The following is a 16745-nucleotide window of genomic DNA, read 5'->3' as shown; positions in this document are numbered from 1 at the left end:
TCTTAGTTCCCCAAAAAGGGGTCTAACCCGTGCCCCCTGAACGAGGAGCGTGGAGTCTTAACCATTAGACTGCCAGGGAAGTCCCAGACGCTTCTCTCTTAGTAACAGAACCCCAAGTTGTTCAGGCAGCCATGTCCCAGGAGATGGAGCAGGACTGTTTTAAGTTGATAGTTACAACGCCCTCTTGGTCAAGGACTATTTAAAGGTGGTCACGTGTCCCATTCTGGCCTGTGAGATGTAAGGGAAAGCCGGCTTGCTGCGGGCTTCGGAGAAAATTTGATAAGAGAGAGGCCCTTTATCCTCTTCTTTCCCTTCCTGCTCTGGAGTGGTGTTAGCAGGCAACGTGGTAGATAGAGCAGCCATGTTGTGACTGTGAGGCTCCAAACGGAAGAAAAGCCGCCATGATGAGGACTGCAGGGTCGCAGGCGCCTTGGTCCTTGATGACGTCACCAAGCCCAGAACCAGGCTCAGGCGCCAACCTCTCCTCGGCACCTCTTGTTAAATAAACAACGTCTTATGGGTCGCAAAGAGTTGGACACGACTGAGCGACTAACACGGTAACACTGTATGATTTAACCCATCAGGGGCCCCTTTTCTCCTCTGTGAGCTGAAAGCATCCAAATGGATTTAGCACTCAAGGCAAGAATTAAATGAAAGCCTTCACTTCTGGAGTGCTTTCCTGGTACCTCAGATGGTAAAGAACCTGCCTGCAATGCAGGAGACCCTGGTTCAATTCCTGGGTCAGGAAGATCCTCTGGAGAAGGAATAGGCTACCGACTCCAGTATTCTTGGGCTTCCCTTGTGGCTCAGCTGGTAAAGAATCTGCCCGTAATGCGGGAGACCTGGGTTCGATCCCTTGGTTGGAAAGATCCCCTGGAGAAGGGAAAGGCTACCTACTCCAGTTTCCTGGCCTAGAGGATTTCATGGACTGTATAGTCCATGGGGTCACAAAGGGTATGACTGAGCGACTTTCACGTCACTTCACTGGAGTGCTTTCTATCTGTTCTTAGCGCTTTCCATGTATTAACTCAGGAATTTTTGTAACAACCTCATGGCAGTGCAATTACGATCCTCAGTGCACAGATGATGAAAATGGGGCACAGAGAGCTTAGTTAATCTACTGAGTTGTATTATCTCACTAGGGGATGGGATGGTGGAGGAGAAACATCCCAGAGGAACCCGAGGGAGTAAAAGACTATCATGAGCTGGGCCCCATGCACAAACGCAGAAACGTTCGGATGGGCTTTTGGGCAGTACAGGCTAATTCTTGGGTGAAGCATGGGATCTGTGTGTGTGCGCACATGCGTGAAACTATCCCTGAAGCTGAAGCTGTCTTCCTTGGTCAAAGCTGGGAAGGGGACTAACATGTTGAACACCTATTATGTGCCAGCTATCTGCATCAGGTACTTTGAATCAGTGGTTCTCAATGGGGAGCAATCTTGTCCCTGCTTGTTAGGGACATGTAGCAATGTACGGAGACATTTCTGCTTGTCCCTGGGGATGGAGTGCTGCTGGCAAGCGTGGGTACATCATGCCTCTGCATGCCCTACAATGTACGGGATGGTCCCCCACAACTAAGAATTATCTGGCCCCAAATATCACTTTTCTGAGGTTGAGAAAACATGGCTTTCCATACTTTTTCTTTTTTCTTATAATGACTCCCATTTTACAAAACAGGCAACTGAGGCTCAGAGAGGTGAAATGTCTTGACCAATGCCACCTAGTTAGTTAGATCTGGAGCTGGGAAACCAGGGCAAGTCAGTTTCATTCCAAAGCCAGGGTGTTTCCACTATGCTCTCTCCTTGGGGGTCGAAGGATTAAAGGCAAGGCAATTGAGGATCAGAGAGGTGCTGTGACCAGCTGAAGGTCACACAGCAGTTACTCCAGAGACCTCTTTCCAAGGGAGCTGGTCACCTTTTGGGCGCAACTGACTCCACTCCTCAAAGCTGGCAGGCTCATTTACCTCATACCCTTGACTCTGTGTCTAGAGGAACTTAACTCACTCAAGGCCCAGATGAAACATCACCTTGTCCAAGATCAAAAAGAAACAGCTCGAACAGGGCAGAAGCCATCCTACTTTCTCCCTCTTAGGCACCTGCAGTATTTACCCAGAGGCCACTGGGAGAATAAACCTGGGTGTTTGGAACAGACTGAAGGATGATTACAGCCTACAGGGGGATATTATTGATCAGCCAATCCACCACACAGACAACACAATATCTGGGTCCAGAAGAGGAGCAGGTCAGGAACTGTGAGGACATTTCGGAGAGTGGGGCCGGGCTAAGAGGGCTGTTCATACCCACAATATTAACCAAGAAACATTAACAGAGAACTTTCACCTGCGGGGTATTGTTCCAAGTAGCCCCTATGGATTAACCATAACCTTGTGTAGAACCCCATGAGCTAGGTACCAAGGTCATTCCCATCGTCCAGATGAGAACACCGAGGTTCTTGAGGCAAGGAAGCCAGGGCAAGGTCACCCAAGGAAACTAGCAAGGGTGGGAGCTGGGATAGTAACCTGAACAGCCCCCAGGTCGATCGTCCCTTTCCATCTTCCTGTGAGGCAGGTGAGGACATTTGTCGAGCACTTCGCTGACGACCAAGGTCACACAGAGCAGCCTAGACTGGCAGCAGGGTTTCCCAAGGCATTACTGGGGGGTGGGGGGCTCGGGGAATGGGTGGGTGGGGCTCGGGCAGAGCAGCAGTCACTTGATTAGTACCTGAGAGCAGATAATAATATCCTCTGGGAAAGGTAGCAAAGGGCCCGTTCATCTCTGGGGGTCGGGGGGTGGACACAGAAGTTATAAAGAAAGAGAAAAAGAAAAGGCAGGAAAAAGAAAAAGGAAGGGGAAAGAGAGAAGAAGGGGTAGGAGAGAGAGGGAGAGAGCCGAGCCGTGCGTCTTCCTCCCAAGGTCGTGGGAGCGCCCGAGGGCACCCAGCTGGGCGCCCCAAAGGCAGCGGGCAAGGCTGGCCGCCTTTTTTCGGGGGCCGCTAGGGGTGCGCGCGGCGCGGCGAGGCGAGGCGGGCTTGCTTCGGAGCGGCCCCGCCGCCAGCTTCCCCGCCGCCAGCTTCCCCAGTCGGGGATTGACTCAGCCCGAGCCGCGGCCGGCCCTGCGCGCGCGTGCTGCGCGCTGCGGGGGTCGCGTGTGGCGGGGTGGGAGTGGCGTAGCCCGCGGCGGGCGGGGAGCCGGGCGCCACGCGTCCGGGCGCAGAGCTGGTGAGCCGGCCGCGTTGCTTCGGCGCCTCAAGGCTCCGCGGGGCCCCGAGCGGAGGAAGACTCTCGCCCGAGAAGCCCGATCGTCCGGCTCGGGTCGAGCCGAGCTTCCGACGTAGAAGCGCCGCGTCTCCAGGGGGTCCGAAGCGCGCGCGGAGCGCCTGTGCGGCCGCGGCGCGGCGTGGCACTTGGCCGACGCTCCCTGGGCGGCGGGGCCCGCCGTCCCGGAGCCCCGAGGACCGGCCCCCTCCCGCCCCTCGTCCAGCCTCCGCGCGCTGCCTCCGCCCCCGGCCCCGGCCGCCCGCCCCCAGGCCCGCCCGCTCGCCCTCCCGCCGCGCCATGCGCCGGGCCCGCCGCTGAGCCCGGCCCGCCGGCTCGCCCCGTCCCGGATGGGGCGCCTGGACGCCTGAGTCGCCGCTCTGCGCGATCTCCGCGCCGGGGAAAGGAGCTGGTGCCGCGCGGCCGCGCTAGGATGGAGGTGTCCGGCGGCCGCGATCCTGGCGGCGACGGGGCAGGGGACAGTGCCCCGCCGGACCCCCTGGCGCACGGCGCCGCTGCGCCCAACTCCGGCCCCTGTGCAGCCGCCCGGGAGTCGGAGCGCCAGCTGCGCCTCCGCCTCTGTGTCCTCAACGAGATCTTGGGCACCGAGAGGGACTACGTGGGCACCTTGCGCTTCTTGCAGTCGGTAGGTGTCGCCCCGGGGGGAGCGCGGGGACAGTCTCCGCTCCGGCCGCCAGCCCGGCTGCGGAGCTCAGCGGGGGCCTCCGGCGTGGATCCCCACAACCTGTGGCCACGGTCCCCGGGGGGGTCTCGAGGATCGCCTCAGAGGCATCCCGCGGGGCGCGCAGAGCCGTGGGGGCGATCGGGCTGCTCCGGAGCTGGGCTGTCGCCTCTTTTGCTGGCCCGGGGGTCCAGCCCCAACCCGGGGTCTCCTGCACTCCGTACCCCCCCGCCCCCCATACTCAGCCCCTTTGTCTTTTTTAACCCCCCTCCCCTTCTTTCAAATAGTTTTTAAATTAGTTGCATCCGTGAGGCAGAGTCTCTGGGACCCAGGTGCCGAGAGCTCGGGCTCCTGCGTCCCCCCCCGCCCCCACCCCCGGGGATTTCTTTGCCACCTAGCGCACCACGGACTACTCATCTAGGACGGACCTTGGAAATCCTCGAGCCCAGCATCCCTGCGCGCCCCGCGGAGTAGGACAAAACCCAAAGCCCGGAGTAGGAACAGAGGTCGCCAAAGCCCCCTGGGTAGGACCCCTCTTTCCCACGCACACGCAGTTGCTGAGGCTTGGGGACAGTGGGTTTCAAACTCACGACTCGCCGGTTCCATCCCATCCCCCCTCCACCCCCATCTCCAAGTTGCCAAACCACTGGCATCAGATTCTGTAAAATAACTGAGCGCTTATTATGTGCCTGGCGCCTACGTGTGTCGTGAGAAGGTTGGACCTTCCCAAGTGGCCCACGAAGTGGGGACGAATACCTCCCTCATTTTTCAGATGGGAAAACTTTGCCCCAGAGGGTCTGAGTAACTTGCCCAGAATCAAACAGCTGTTTAACTGGGGATACTGGATTTTTAACCAGGGCAGCCTCCGTCAGTGCTGCAAGCCCCTGTTGTGTACTGCATTTCTTTCTTTTTTTTTTTTTTTTTTGTTTCTTCTCTTTCTTCTTCTTCTTTTTTTTTTTTTTGTCTGTGAGAGGGAGGAAGGGGCCACTTCCCTACCGTCCTAGGAAGTGAGAAAAGTGGCTAGAGGGTGGAGGGGGGTGGGTCTGAGGCAGCCTGGCTGGAAGTTAGGAGACTGGCAGGGCTTTAATCTCCAGCCTCCTGCTGGGACCTCATTTACTCCCTTCTCTGCTCTAGGAAGTCTTTTAATCCTGGTGCAGGAAGGGCTGGGGGCAGTGGGCAGCGGGGGCAGTTGGTGGTTCCTTCAGAAACCCCAGAGCCAGGCCCTGCAGTTTCCAGTCTCCCGGGGAAAGAGAGAGGCTCTGGGATCCCCTGTGGCTTAGGGGTGCAGCCGAGGCTGTGTGAGGTCTGAGTTTTAACTCCAGGAGGATGGAGCCCTTCTCTCTGTGAAAGGAGGGGTGTGTGTGTGTGTGTGTGTGTGTGTGTGTGTGTGTGTGTGTGTGTTGAGGGGGTGGTGGTGGAGAGTTGTGCGGAGGCATTGAAAACCTTTTGGCTAAAGGACCCTTCTAGAAAAGCCTGTGAGAATGAAGCAGGATTGGCATTTCTTTCCCATCCCTCCCTCTCTCACAGAAAAAAGAAAAAAAAAAAAAAAAAAAAGAATCTGCTCAGTTTGAAGCTGGCAGTTTCTGAATTAAAGATGTAGGTAGCCCTGGTGTCTCTGAGCAATGTCAGCTTCCAGGGAACTCCTCACTTCTCCTTCTGAGCCACTCCCTGCTTCTTAGTCTGGAAGGGAAAGAGCAAAGACAAGCCAGTTTTTACATTAATGGGGAAGAGAAGATACCGCGTACTCCCACATCCTTGCCCTGGATGGTGTGGTGCCTTTCGAAAGAGATAGGAGATGGTGTTTGGGTTCACTGTGGTTTTAAATTGTCCACGTGTAGATTCTGAGGAAGCTGAAATAATGGAAATTGATTAGAATCCACCATTCTTCTTATTTAAAAAGGACAGGAAAAAAATAAAAGACTTGTACACTTCCATATCGTCCCCTTGACACTTTGAATCTGCTGAATTCATCCTTCTTCTTTCTTTTGGATTGCCTGTCGGTTTTGAGATGAGCTGGTTCTGACTTTGACATCTTGGATCACTCTTACACCTGTCCTGGCCTCAGTTTCTCCACTTCTCAAAGGCGGGGAGGGGAAGCCAGGCTTTCTTTCTGCCTTGTCCTTCTGGGTACCCCCAAGCTTGTGCCAGCAACGGACTGATTGTGTAACTTGACCAGGCGTGCCTCAGTTGTGAGCTGCAGGAGATCTCTCTTGTTTTGTTTTATCAGAAATGGTCCCTAAACAACACAAGGTCTTTTAGTTTTGAAAACCCAGGGCTTGGAGCTTCATGAACTGCTAATTACCAAGGCTTTCCATGGCAGCCAGGCTGGCAGCCTGCAGGTTGTGAATCTCTCTTGTCTTCCCACTCCCTCCTCCCAGCCTTTATGTGATATTTACTGAGGGACTGTTCCTGCTTGGAAGAAATGTTGGGTAATCCCTCCTTGCTTTTAATTCCATGTGGCAGAGGCAGCTCTTGAAGGGCCGCCCTGGCCTCCTTGAGTCCCTTGTTTTAAGGTCCCTTTGCCAGTGGAAATGAAGCTCTGTGGTAGACCGAGCATTATGGAAAATGCAGAAAAACCAGGTTTTAAGTTCCTGTGCTAGAGGAGGGCATGTTCCAGCCAAGGGTGGCAATATATGAGTGTTTCCAGAAACCCAAGTATGAGGTTTAGCCCTGGAGCCAGACTGCTGGGGGTCAGGTCCTTGGGCTCTGTGACCTTAGGCAAGTGGCTTGACCTTTCTGAGTCTCACTTTCCTCATCTGTAGATGGAGAATGATAGTACATCTTATAGGGTTTTGAAGAGGATAAGTGAATTATATTAATATATATCAAGCACTCAGAACAGTGCCTAGCAGGTTGTAAGGCAATTCTGAGTTATTATAATTAATTGTTATATGATACTTAAATATTACAGATGATTAGGATTGTAGGATTCTAGTAGCCAGCAGGCAGGAGTAGTCAGGGAGGGCTGCCTGGAGGGAGTGAGATCGGAGTCATTACTGAAAGGAGGACAGGAGCTCTGGGTGGATTTCCTTTTGATCGTCTACATTCCAGAACTAGTGGTTTTGCTTGGTTCTGGGTTTGGGGGCTCTCAGGTTCCGCCAGAATCCCCCCATCTTTCCTTACCTCCTTCAGGAGCGGGATTGCACTTCCTGCCTTATCTCCAGTGGGGCCTGATGACTTCCCTGTCGTATTCTCTGTGTGTTTATTGAAGAGTCATGGGAAGGGAAGGACAGCCCTCTCGTATTGATGCTGGCTCTCTCTTGGAGGACCCCCTAGAGGTGGCAGGAGAAGATGCCTCGGGTTTTGAGAACCTTGGATCTCAACCTTTAGAAGCCCTGGCTGTGTTAGGGGCACCATGTATATGCTTGTTAATAATGATGATGACAGTGATGTTGCTGCCTGCCATTTCTGCGTAGGAGCTGACACTCATTCATTGCTTACCCTTCTATCCATTCATTTGATCTTTCCAGCACCCCTGTGAAGGAAGTGCTGTCTTATCCCCATTGGCAGAGGAGGAAGCTGAGGCAAAGATAGTTTAAGTGAGCTGTCTGGTTCATGCAGACAGCTGCCTGCCCTGGAACTCATTTCTGTAGCCACTTCACAGACTGCCTCTGGCTTATAAAGGGCTTGACTTGTGACTTTTGGAGGTGGCAGAACTGGGATTTGAACCCAGGTCTGTGTGACCCTTCCCCTCTGTGATTCCTGTCTCTTCTGCAGAGTGGGCACAGCTTAGAAGAATGGAAATGTCAGGCTGCTGGGTTCCTCCGCGCTACTCCGTGTCTCTTCATGGCATGAGGGTTGAGGGTGGGGCTCTGGAGCCAGGCTGCTGGTGTTCAAACCCTGGCTTTACTCCACACTGCCTGTAGGTGGCCCTGGGCAGGTCACCAGCCTGCTCTGTGCCTCGGTTACCCCGTCTGCATAATGGGCACAGTATAGCAGCTGCTGCATCATGGAGGAAAGGTTGAATTTTCCGTGAGCCTGACGTTTTCGCTGTTAGCACTGTGCCAGGCACACAGTAGGTGCCCAGAATGCTCTGGTAGCTTTTTGAGGGGATGTGCAGCATTGGGGGGCAGAAGAGTTGGTCTTTTTGGGGCTCAAAGTCTTCCTCCTTAAAGAGAGGCCGGGTGATCCTTGAACCCACTTGCCTCATATTTAGATTGGTTTGGGGTCTCCATCTACAAGTCAAGGAGGCTGCCTTTGGGGACAGCTGCCGGTGGGTTCCCTGAAGGAGGCACCACCCAGCCTGGGTGGATGGGCGGAGAGACTCCTGTGTTGGGGGTGGTCAGCAGACCACTGAAGGGCTCCACTTGGCTCTCTGATGAGAGACAGTGCTCCTTATTCCTCCATGACGCAGCAGCCGCTACACTGTGCCCATTGTACAGATGGGGAAACCGAGGCACAGAGCAGGCTGGTGACCCGCCCAGGGCCACCTACAGGCAGTGTGGAGTAAAGCCAGGGTTTGAACACCAGACAGGACAAAGGCCGGTCACTCTGACGCCCCCAGGGTCTGCCTGAGCTGGCTGGGCCGGGGCACCTGAGAGACAACAGGCGGAGCACTCCCAGAGTGCTTTCTGTGCTTCTGCTTTTTGAGGGTAGGAGACGAAAGCTTTTCTTCTCATTGGAGCTCTGCTTGCCAAAACAAGAAACTGTGGTTTTGTGTTGTCACTTTTTTTTTTTTTTAAGATTTTTGTCCTCTCAGTCTGACACTAGGGAGCGATGCTGGGCAGTGGGGGCGGGAGGTGCGTTTTAAATTCTACAGTCACAGAATGACCTGCCCGGTGACGTGGGGGAATGGTTTCACAAGGTTGTGTTGTGCAAAGTAGGATGCTCAGAAGTTCCGCCTTGGGAATATAAGCAATAACCGTAATATGATATACATTGTATGTATGACATGACAGGAACTGGGAGAAAAGGATGGAGAGATGTGTATCTTGTGAAGAAAGGCAAGCAGAAAGATAAAAAAAGGAAAAAAAGGTTCTAAGAAATGCTTTTTAAAATGCCCTTTCCAAAAAAAAAAAAAAAATAAAATAAAATGCCCTTTCCATGTAAAATTAAGCATATGTATGAGAATATATTTTTTACAACTCGCCAACAGAAGGAATGATTGTATTTTCAGCCCGATTATTAGTTGAATGCACAGCAATAGTAATAATAATTTTGCTAAGACTTACATATAGTGCTAGATGTTTGTAAGCCCCAGGTAAAGCATTCTCTGTGTATCAGCTCCAAACTTCCAGGCGTTACTGTGCTTCCTGTTCTGCAAATGAAATGGAGGCACAGAGAGGTCAAGTCAGTTTCCCAGGGTCACACAGTTTGAACAGAACTGGGATTCAAACCCAGGTAGTCTGGCTGCGCAGCCCACGTTCTTTAACACTGCCCTGAACTGCCCCATCAGGGTGCTGTGTTCTCAACCCACATTCCTGCCTCTGTGAGACTTCTGGGCTGCCCAAGTGGGCAAGAATTAAGCCCAGCGATCCGAATGATCTGAGCTTTAGGATGTGAGGGACCCAGGACCAGGCCACTCTGTATTGGGCTGAACGTCATCAGGAAGGCGGTGAACATTTTGTGATGATAAAAACCTTAGCATCAGCAGGAGTTAGGTGGGGCCCCTCTTTTGTGTATAGCAGACACAGCTACGTACAGGTAAAGCCGTAAAGAAATTAGACTGCTTTTTTCAGAGGTAGAGGCAGCATCTGCTGTGTATTCCAGTCCGTGTTCCAGGCCACGAGGATGCAGCCAGCCGCCAACAGGGCAAACGTGGTCGTTGTCCTTATGAGAGAGATGAGTCAACAGGAATGCTTGAACTCACACATTTGAATGAGTGTGTTCTTCAGATGAATGTCCCAGACGCTCACTCACTATTATTCCCATGTTTGCTCTTGTAACCGTTGCTCTGTCACTTTAAGAAGAGATGGATGGGGTTGGTGTCCCTGGCTTTTGGAGGCTTCAAGGGCACCACTTTCTTCGAGAGTATCCCTTTTATCAGGCCAGTGAGCAGAAGAGCTGTTGGACTCAGGGCCACACCCTCAGATTAAGAAACCCACATCCTCTCTGCTTTACAGCCGCCCTCTCTTAAAGCTTTTGTAAAAGTTGAGTCTTTGAAGTAGGCCATGCTTCGCTGCAGAACTTCACCTCCCAGATTTTTGTGTTTTCTCTTCTCCAACAGACGTAGGTTTTCTGGCTGGAACCCTAGTGGGAAGTGGGTAACCAGAGTTTGCTCTGCCATTGGCTTTGTTTCAAAGGCACTGTGTGAGGTCAGAGCTGGTTCTTGTCCCCGAATTTAGGAGATGTAGAACTTGTGAGCAAGCCAGAGGTGGAGGGAGGGTCTCAATCTCCTTTGTTTTGCAGGTAAGGCCCCTGCAGGAGTTGCATCCCCCAGAGGGAGATGAGCCCTGGTCAAGGATGGTCACTGCGGCTGGTCGGGGTTCCATCCTGAGAGTTCTGGGGAGAGAAGGCTTGGGGGCCTTCTCTGGGGACTTGTGTTTTAGCCTGGATCCACTGTCCCCCTTAAACAGGTTCTACAAGGGACATTTCCAGCCCTAGTACCTGATTTGGGGTGAATCCCTTCATCTTTCAACCTGTGGCACTATTGACACATTGGGCAGGGTTATTCTTTGTTTGTGGGGGTGTCCTGTGGGTTACAGGATTTCAGAAGCATCCTTGGCTGCCACCTACTAGATTCCAGTAGCGTCCCCTTCCCCCAGCTGGGGCAATCCAGACATTGTCACATGTCCCCTGGGGGCAAAATAGCCCCTGGCTGGGAATCACTGGCTGAAACCTCCTTTGATCACCAGCTCTGCTTTCAGACCATTTGAAGGCAACTGCATGTGTAGCATTGATATGTGTGTGTGTTTACATAAATGGCATGGTGCTGTTTGTATTTTTCACTCTGCAGTGTGTCTTGGGTTCACGGTTAAGGGCACAGACTCTGGAGACAGACAGCCTGTGCTTGAAATGCAGCTCTGCCCCCGTGTGACTTTGGACGCGTCGTTTTGCTTCTGCGAGCCCTGGTTTCCTCATCTGTAAGATGGTTGTAGCCCTCCGGGGGTGGCTGCAAGGATGGAGTGTAGTCACTCACACACCTGGAACAGCTGGGTCCTGGGGCAAGATCAGTCTCCCCGAAGTACACGCACAGAAGGAAGCCCCGAGGAAGGAGGGAAGCCCTCCAGACTCCCAGACGAGTCTGGAGTTTTAGGTTTATTTTTATTTTCTCGACTCTTTGAGGGCCAGAAGGGAATCTGCCTGTCCGCCCCTCTTCTGTCGTGTGGTCAGACACACAATCTGTGTTTACCCGCCTGGTTCCTTCCCCAGGGTGGAGCTGGCAACTGATCCCTTGGTTCTGGGCCAGGAGAGGTGAGGCTATTTCAGGCTGGCTGGCCTAGGGCCACTGAAGGTTGGCAGCAGCAGGTGGCCAGTTGCCGCAGAGGGCAGGTAGCTTCTGCAAGAAGCTGCTCCCAGGAGGAGTGAGGCCAGGGTCACCGTGGGGTATAGGCAGTCAATGCTTTCATTCACAAATTCACTCACAAATTCACTTCTTAAACAAACAGACGTTAAGCACCTACTAAGTGTCAGACATATGGGCTAGATGTTGGCACATGGCCAGTACAAGATGGACAAGGTTCTTGCCCTTGCGGAATCTTCACACAGTACAAAAAGAGATGGCTTGAGAAAGTGACAAGAGGTGTAATGATGATAAGATAATCCACTGAGGCCCTGCTGGGTGCCAGGTACTATATGAATTAGCTCTTTGAGTCCTTGCAGCCACTCTTTGGAGTAGAGACTGTCATTATATCTCTTTTGCTCCTGGGGAAACCAAGGCCCAGAGAGGCTGAGGAAATTGTTCAAGTCCACACAGTTTGGAGTGGGTATGCCGAGGAGAAAGGAACATGGAGATACACTGGTGACGGAGGTGGTGTCATCTGTTGAGATGAGGTGGTCAAGGGCGGCCTGTCTGAAGAGATGGCTGAGAGGGAGCCTGCCGAGGAAGGAGCTGAGAGAAGTGTGCTCCAGGTGGTGGGCACAGTGTGTGCAAAGGCCCTGAGGCAGGGCCGGATTCAGCTTGCTGAAGAGGAGGTGAGGTTGGCGTGGACAGCAGGGGTTCTGGTGGCGTGAACCTCACGTGCATGGTTAGCCGTTTGGGCTTGAGTCTTAGTGGGATGAGGAGGCCCTGGGGTGTGGCACAGTCCGACTGGGGATCTGAAAGTCAGGACTGCACGGCGCCCTTCCCAAGGTCCAGCAAACACCTCCTGCTTCCTGCCTGGGCACCCAGCCAGGAGGCAGGACCACATCTTCCCCTCCCACAGGCAGATCCCCCCTGTCTGTGCCCCGGCTGTCTAGCGACCTGGGTCATTTCTGTCCTCTGTCTGGGTGGGTGCTGTGAGCCGACCACACGTGGAGGGGAGTTTGGGCCCCTCTTCGTGGCCCGGGTGTGGACAGGCTGCACTGGGAGGGCTGTTGAGGCCTGACAGGTCCCTGCTTCCCATGAGGAAGGGGCCACACCATGTTTTCTGTTCAGGAAACTGATTTGCATGATTAAAAACTGTTCGGTGGCACTTCTGACTCCACCCTTCACTCACAGCCGTCAAGGCAGCACTTAACCTGGTGTCAGCTCCCGTGTCTTTTCATACCCACTTCACAGATGACAAAAATGGAGGTACTCAGAGGAATGCGCCCGAGGACCCACCCTGGGGAGCTGGCCACTGCCTCCGCAGCCCTCATCCTTGCCTCCCGTGGTCTGCTGTCCATGCATAGCCCGAGGAGCCTAGTTAGACTTGTTAGGTCATGCCACCGCCCCATTCAAAGCCCGGCTGTGGCTGCCAGCGCCCTCAGTCAAAGCCAGGTCCTCAGAGGGGCCTAGGAGGTCCCGCACCACTTGCCCTCTCTCTTCTCCCTTCCGTCTCCGAGTCATCTTTTTTCTTCATACGGTTTTTTTAACATTGAGATATGAGTCACGCACCATACGTTCTACCCCCTGGAGAGTACAATTCAGTGGTTTGGGGTATATTCACAAAGTTGTGCAGTCATCGCTGCCGTCTAATTCCAGTGTCCTGTTGCCTTCCCTGGCTCCCCTCCAGCCACACGGGCCCTTTCTGAGAGACCCCAGGCGTGTTCCTGCGTCAGGGCCTTCTCATTTGTTCTGTCTGGAGTGCTCTTCCTCCAGTATCCCCGTGGGTCACTCCTTCAGGCCTCTGCTTAAACCTCGTGGTCTTCGGAAGGTCTTCTCTGACTACCCCACCACTTCCCGTTTGAAATTGTACTCTGCCCTGACTTACTGCTTCCTGTCTCCTTTTCTCTGGGTGGTCCTTTATTTTATCTCTGTCTTCAGCACCATAAGCAGTGCCTGGCACATAGTAGGTGCTCATTAAATATTTGTCAAGTGAAGAAAAAAAATTTCTGTATATACACGAGTACACACACACACACACACACACACACACACATTTATTTGTTTATTTTTTGACTGTGTTACACAGCTTGTGGGATCTTAGTTCCCCCACCAGGGATTGAACCCATATCCTTGGCAGTGAAAGTGCATAGTCCTAATTCCCATATTTTTAAAATAATGGGATGGTCTTGATTTATATAAATGTTCAGTATTTTTGCATGGACTTTTGGTCCCTGGGGTCTGGCCCAGACTGTTTGGGTCTGAATTGTGTTTCTGCCCCTCGGTGGCTCTGCAATCCTTGGCAAGGAGTTTCCCCAAGAAGTTTCCCCTCTCTGGGCCTCAGTTTCCTCATCTGTAAAATGGGTTGGGACACTTTGTTCAGTGTTGGCATATGGCCAGGCTCCAGTCAATGGTAATTGTTCTTTTAGTAAAATTATTATTATGTTTTAGAATCTCAGTATTTCCCTTCTTTTTTTTTTTCTCCAAGAACAGTTATGGGGTCTTGTCTTGAAAAACGTGCCTCAGATCATTCTTGGGGCTTGAAATAAGCAACTGAATTCATTTTGGCCAGGTGGCCCCTTGCTCCAGACTCCTGGTCTCTGTACTCTGAAGGCAGTTGGGAGCAAGGACATCTCTGGGATGACTGGCATTTGGAGCTAGAAGAGATTATTCATCTCCTTCCCCGAGGAACCCACCCAAAGATAGAAGAAAAAAAAAGGTCATCTTCTCAAAAATGCATGAAGTCCCCTCCTGTTCTGCCACTCTGAAATCTCTCCACAGACTTGAGTGGACACAGAATAAACCGTTTTCCACTTCCTGGGTGAGGCTGTTGTACATTCTGCTTCCTTTGCATCCTCATAGTTGTGCAGATGAAGAAACCAAGGCCCCGAACTGTGAGCCCACTTGCCCAAGGTCACGAGAGGGTGTGTCCGTTGTCTATCGCTGTTTAACAGACTACCCCGCATTTAGTGTTCTGAAGCAGCCCTATTGATGACCACCGTGCAGTTTCTGTGGTCAGAATTCTGGGCACCATGTGACTGGGTCTTCTTCTCCGGGTCTCACACGGCCGCTGTCATGGTATTGGCCGCACCACCGTCTCGTCTGAGTCTTGGGGACCTCTGTTTAGCTTCTTGGTTGAATTTAGTTCCCTGCGGCCGTAGGACTGAGGCCCCCTGTGCTCCTTCTGGCTGTTTGCTGTGATGACTGTCACCTCCTCAGATCCTTGTCATGTGCTTTGTAAGAAATCCCTTCTGACAGTCTCTGCCTCTTACTTAAGACTGTTTAGCTCATATACATCAATGCGGTTATTGACAGGGTTAGGTTTAGGTCTAACACCCTGCCGTTGCGTTGGATCTCCTTCCTCTCCTGTCCCCACTATGCTGGAGGAGAGGGGAGAAGGAGCTGCAGTCGACTGAATCCAGACCCCTCGCTGTGGCTTACACGGCCTCTGAGGTCTGGACTCTGCTCACCACGCCAGCTTCCTCTGGCATTCATTATGTCCTGGGCCTGTCCGCTGGCTTTCTGTTCTTGAACTTGCTAGGCTGGTTCCACCTTCTCAACCTTTTCGTTTTGCTGTTCCTCTTGCTGTAGCACCTCTAACTGCGCCGTGCACGGGCCCTTCCCTCTCATCTAGCTGTGTAACCCCAGTGTCACTTCCTCAGGGGGCCTCGAGTCCTGGGCTCTGGATCACCACACCCGTTTTCTTCTTGGTAGCTGTCACTCCCTGAAATGGTCGTCTGTGTACCTGATTCGCGTCTGTCTCCCCCACTGGGATGTAAGTCACACGAGGTCAGGGCCCTGGTCTGCTGTGTTCACTGCAGCATCCAGCACATAATGGGTGCTCTGTTAATGTGGGTCTTGGGCGTGAGTGTGCGAGCGAAAGGGATTGGATGGGGCGCACTGTGTGCTGGAGGCTCTCCCGGGCCCTGCCACCAGGCCTTCTGGTTCCTTGACTTTGGGGAGCTTGGACCTCAGCATGGGGAGTGCCTGCGGACTGGCGTCCTTGGCCTCTTGCCCTTGCCACACTGGGAGGGCCGAGGGAGCTCTGTGTGGTCCCAGCCACGAGCTGATGGCAGGCCAGGCTGTTGATTGGGTGGGTTTTTTAAAATTTTATTAAAAACGTTTATTAATTAAAAAAAATTATAATTTTTTTTTTTGTCTGTGCTGGGTCTTCGTTTGCTGCATGCAGGCTTTCTCTAGTGGCGGTGAGCGCGGGCTTCTCTTCCCTGTAGTGTGTAGGCTTCTCCTTTCAGTGGCTCCTCTCATTATGGAGTATGGGCTCCAGACACAGGGGCTCATGGCACGCAGGCTCAGGAGTTGCGGTTCGAGGGCTTAGGTGCCCCGCAGCGTGTGGAATCTTCCTGGAGGAGGGATTGAACCCATGTCCCCTGCATTGTCAGGCAGACTCTTATCCACTGTACCACCAGGGAAGTCCAAATGGGTGGTTTTTTCAGACTTATTTCCCCTTGATCAAAAAGGTCATAAATATAGTGGGCGTGTATGTGTCAAAAACACATTCTGTTATGTCCTTTTATTACAGACTTTCTCATATGGAACCAAATATGGTAAAATGATGTTTTGTCTATGTACCTGGCTGTATATGTTACACATTTCTGCACATGTTCAGAGGTCTAGATATAAAACTCCAGTGTGCTGTATTTGTGGACATTTTAATTCACTTGTTCAAAGTTAATTTTTGGGTAACTTTTTATGTTGACATTTCAAGAGTAGAGAGCACCCCATAGACCTTTAACCTAGGTTCACCAGTTCGTTTTACAATTCTCCCCTCTTCTTTCCCCTCCCCACCTCTCCTACCTCCTGCACACACATGCATGTGCACAAACACACACACACAGAGTTTTTATTACTTTGATCCATTTGAGAATAATTGCAGACATGATGCCCCTAAATAATCTCCTAAGAACAGACGTTCTCTGCTATAACCACAGTACACTGAACAAAATCAGGAAATGTAACATTGATAATACATTATACAATCCACAGTCTGTATTCAAATTTCACCTGTTTTTCCAAAAGTGTTCTTTATACCTCCCCTCGCTCTTTCCCCATCTCCGGAATCCAGTCCTGAATCATGCATTGTGTTTAGTTGACTTCACTGGCGATTTTGACTGGGGGTGACTTTTACCCCTTGTGTAGATGGTAGAAACTCTCTGCTGAGATGTAGTTCTTCCACTTTTGTCCCCAGGCCACCACTTACCATCTCTGTGACCTTGGGCAGATGGCTCTTGGGCCTCAGTTTCTTTGGCTGTGAAATGGGGAGATCTCTTTTTCTCCCTTGCACACATTTTATTGCGTGTCTGCTGTGTGCCTGGGTGTGTTGACGCTGGGGATTCAGCAGTCACAGGGGAGGCAGACATCTGGGTCCTTGGGCTGGCAGCGGAGAGGAGAGGATTTGGAGTAAGATA

At 52.3% G+C, this 16745-nt stretch overlaps 1 protein-coding gene across 2 annotated transcripts in view; it reads left to right on the top strand.

The window, feature by feature from the left end:
- Positions 1-3167: 3167 nt before the first annotated feature.
- The window catches only part of PREX1 (phosphatidylinositol-3,4,5-trisphosphate dependent Rac exchange factor 1), a 176028-nt gene continuing 162450 nt past the window's right edge, over positions 3168-16745 (top strand). For both annotated transcript variants that reach the window (XM_070472737.1, XM_020906205.2), the window contains exon 1: positions 3168-3899. In XM_070472737.1, coding sequence (XP_070328838.1) covers positions 3687-3899 — 213 coding nt within the window. In that variant the 5' untranslated portion in view covers positions 3168-3686. The remainder of the gene's footprint in view (positions 3900-16745) is intronic.

The sequence above is a fragment of the Odocoileus virginianus genome, chromosome 9, assembly GCF_023699985.2.
Source record: "Odocoileus virginianus isolate 20LAN1187 ecotype Illinois chromosome 9, Ovbor_1.2, whole genome shotgun sequence".
Classification (NCBI taxonomy): Eukaryota; Metazoa; Chordata; class Mammalia; order Artiodactyla; family Cervidae; genus Odocoileus; species Odocoileus virginianus.
This window is presented reverse-complemented; position numbering and strand designations above follow the sequence as displayed.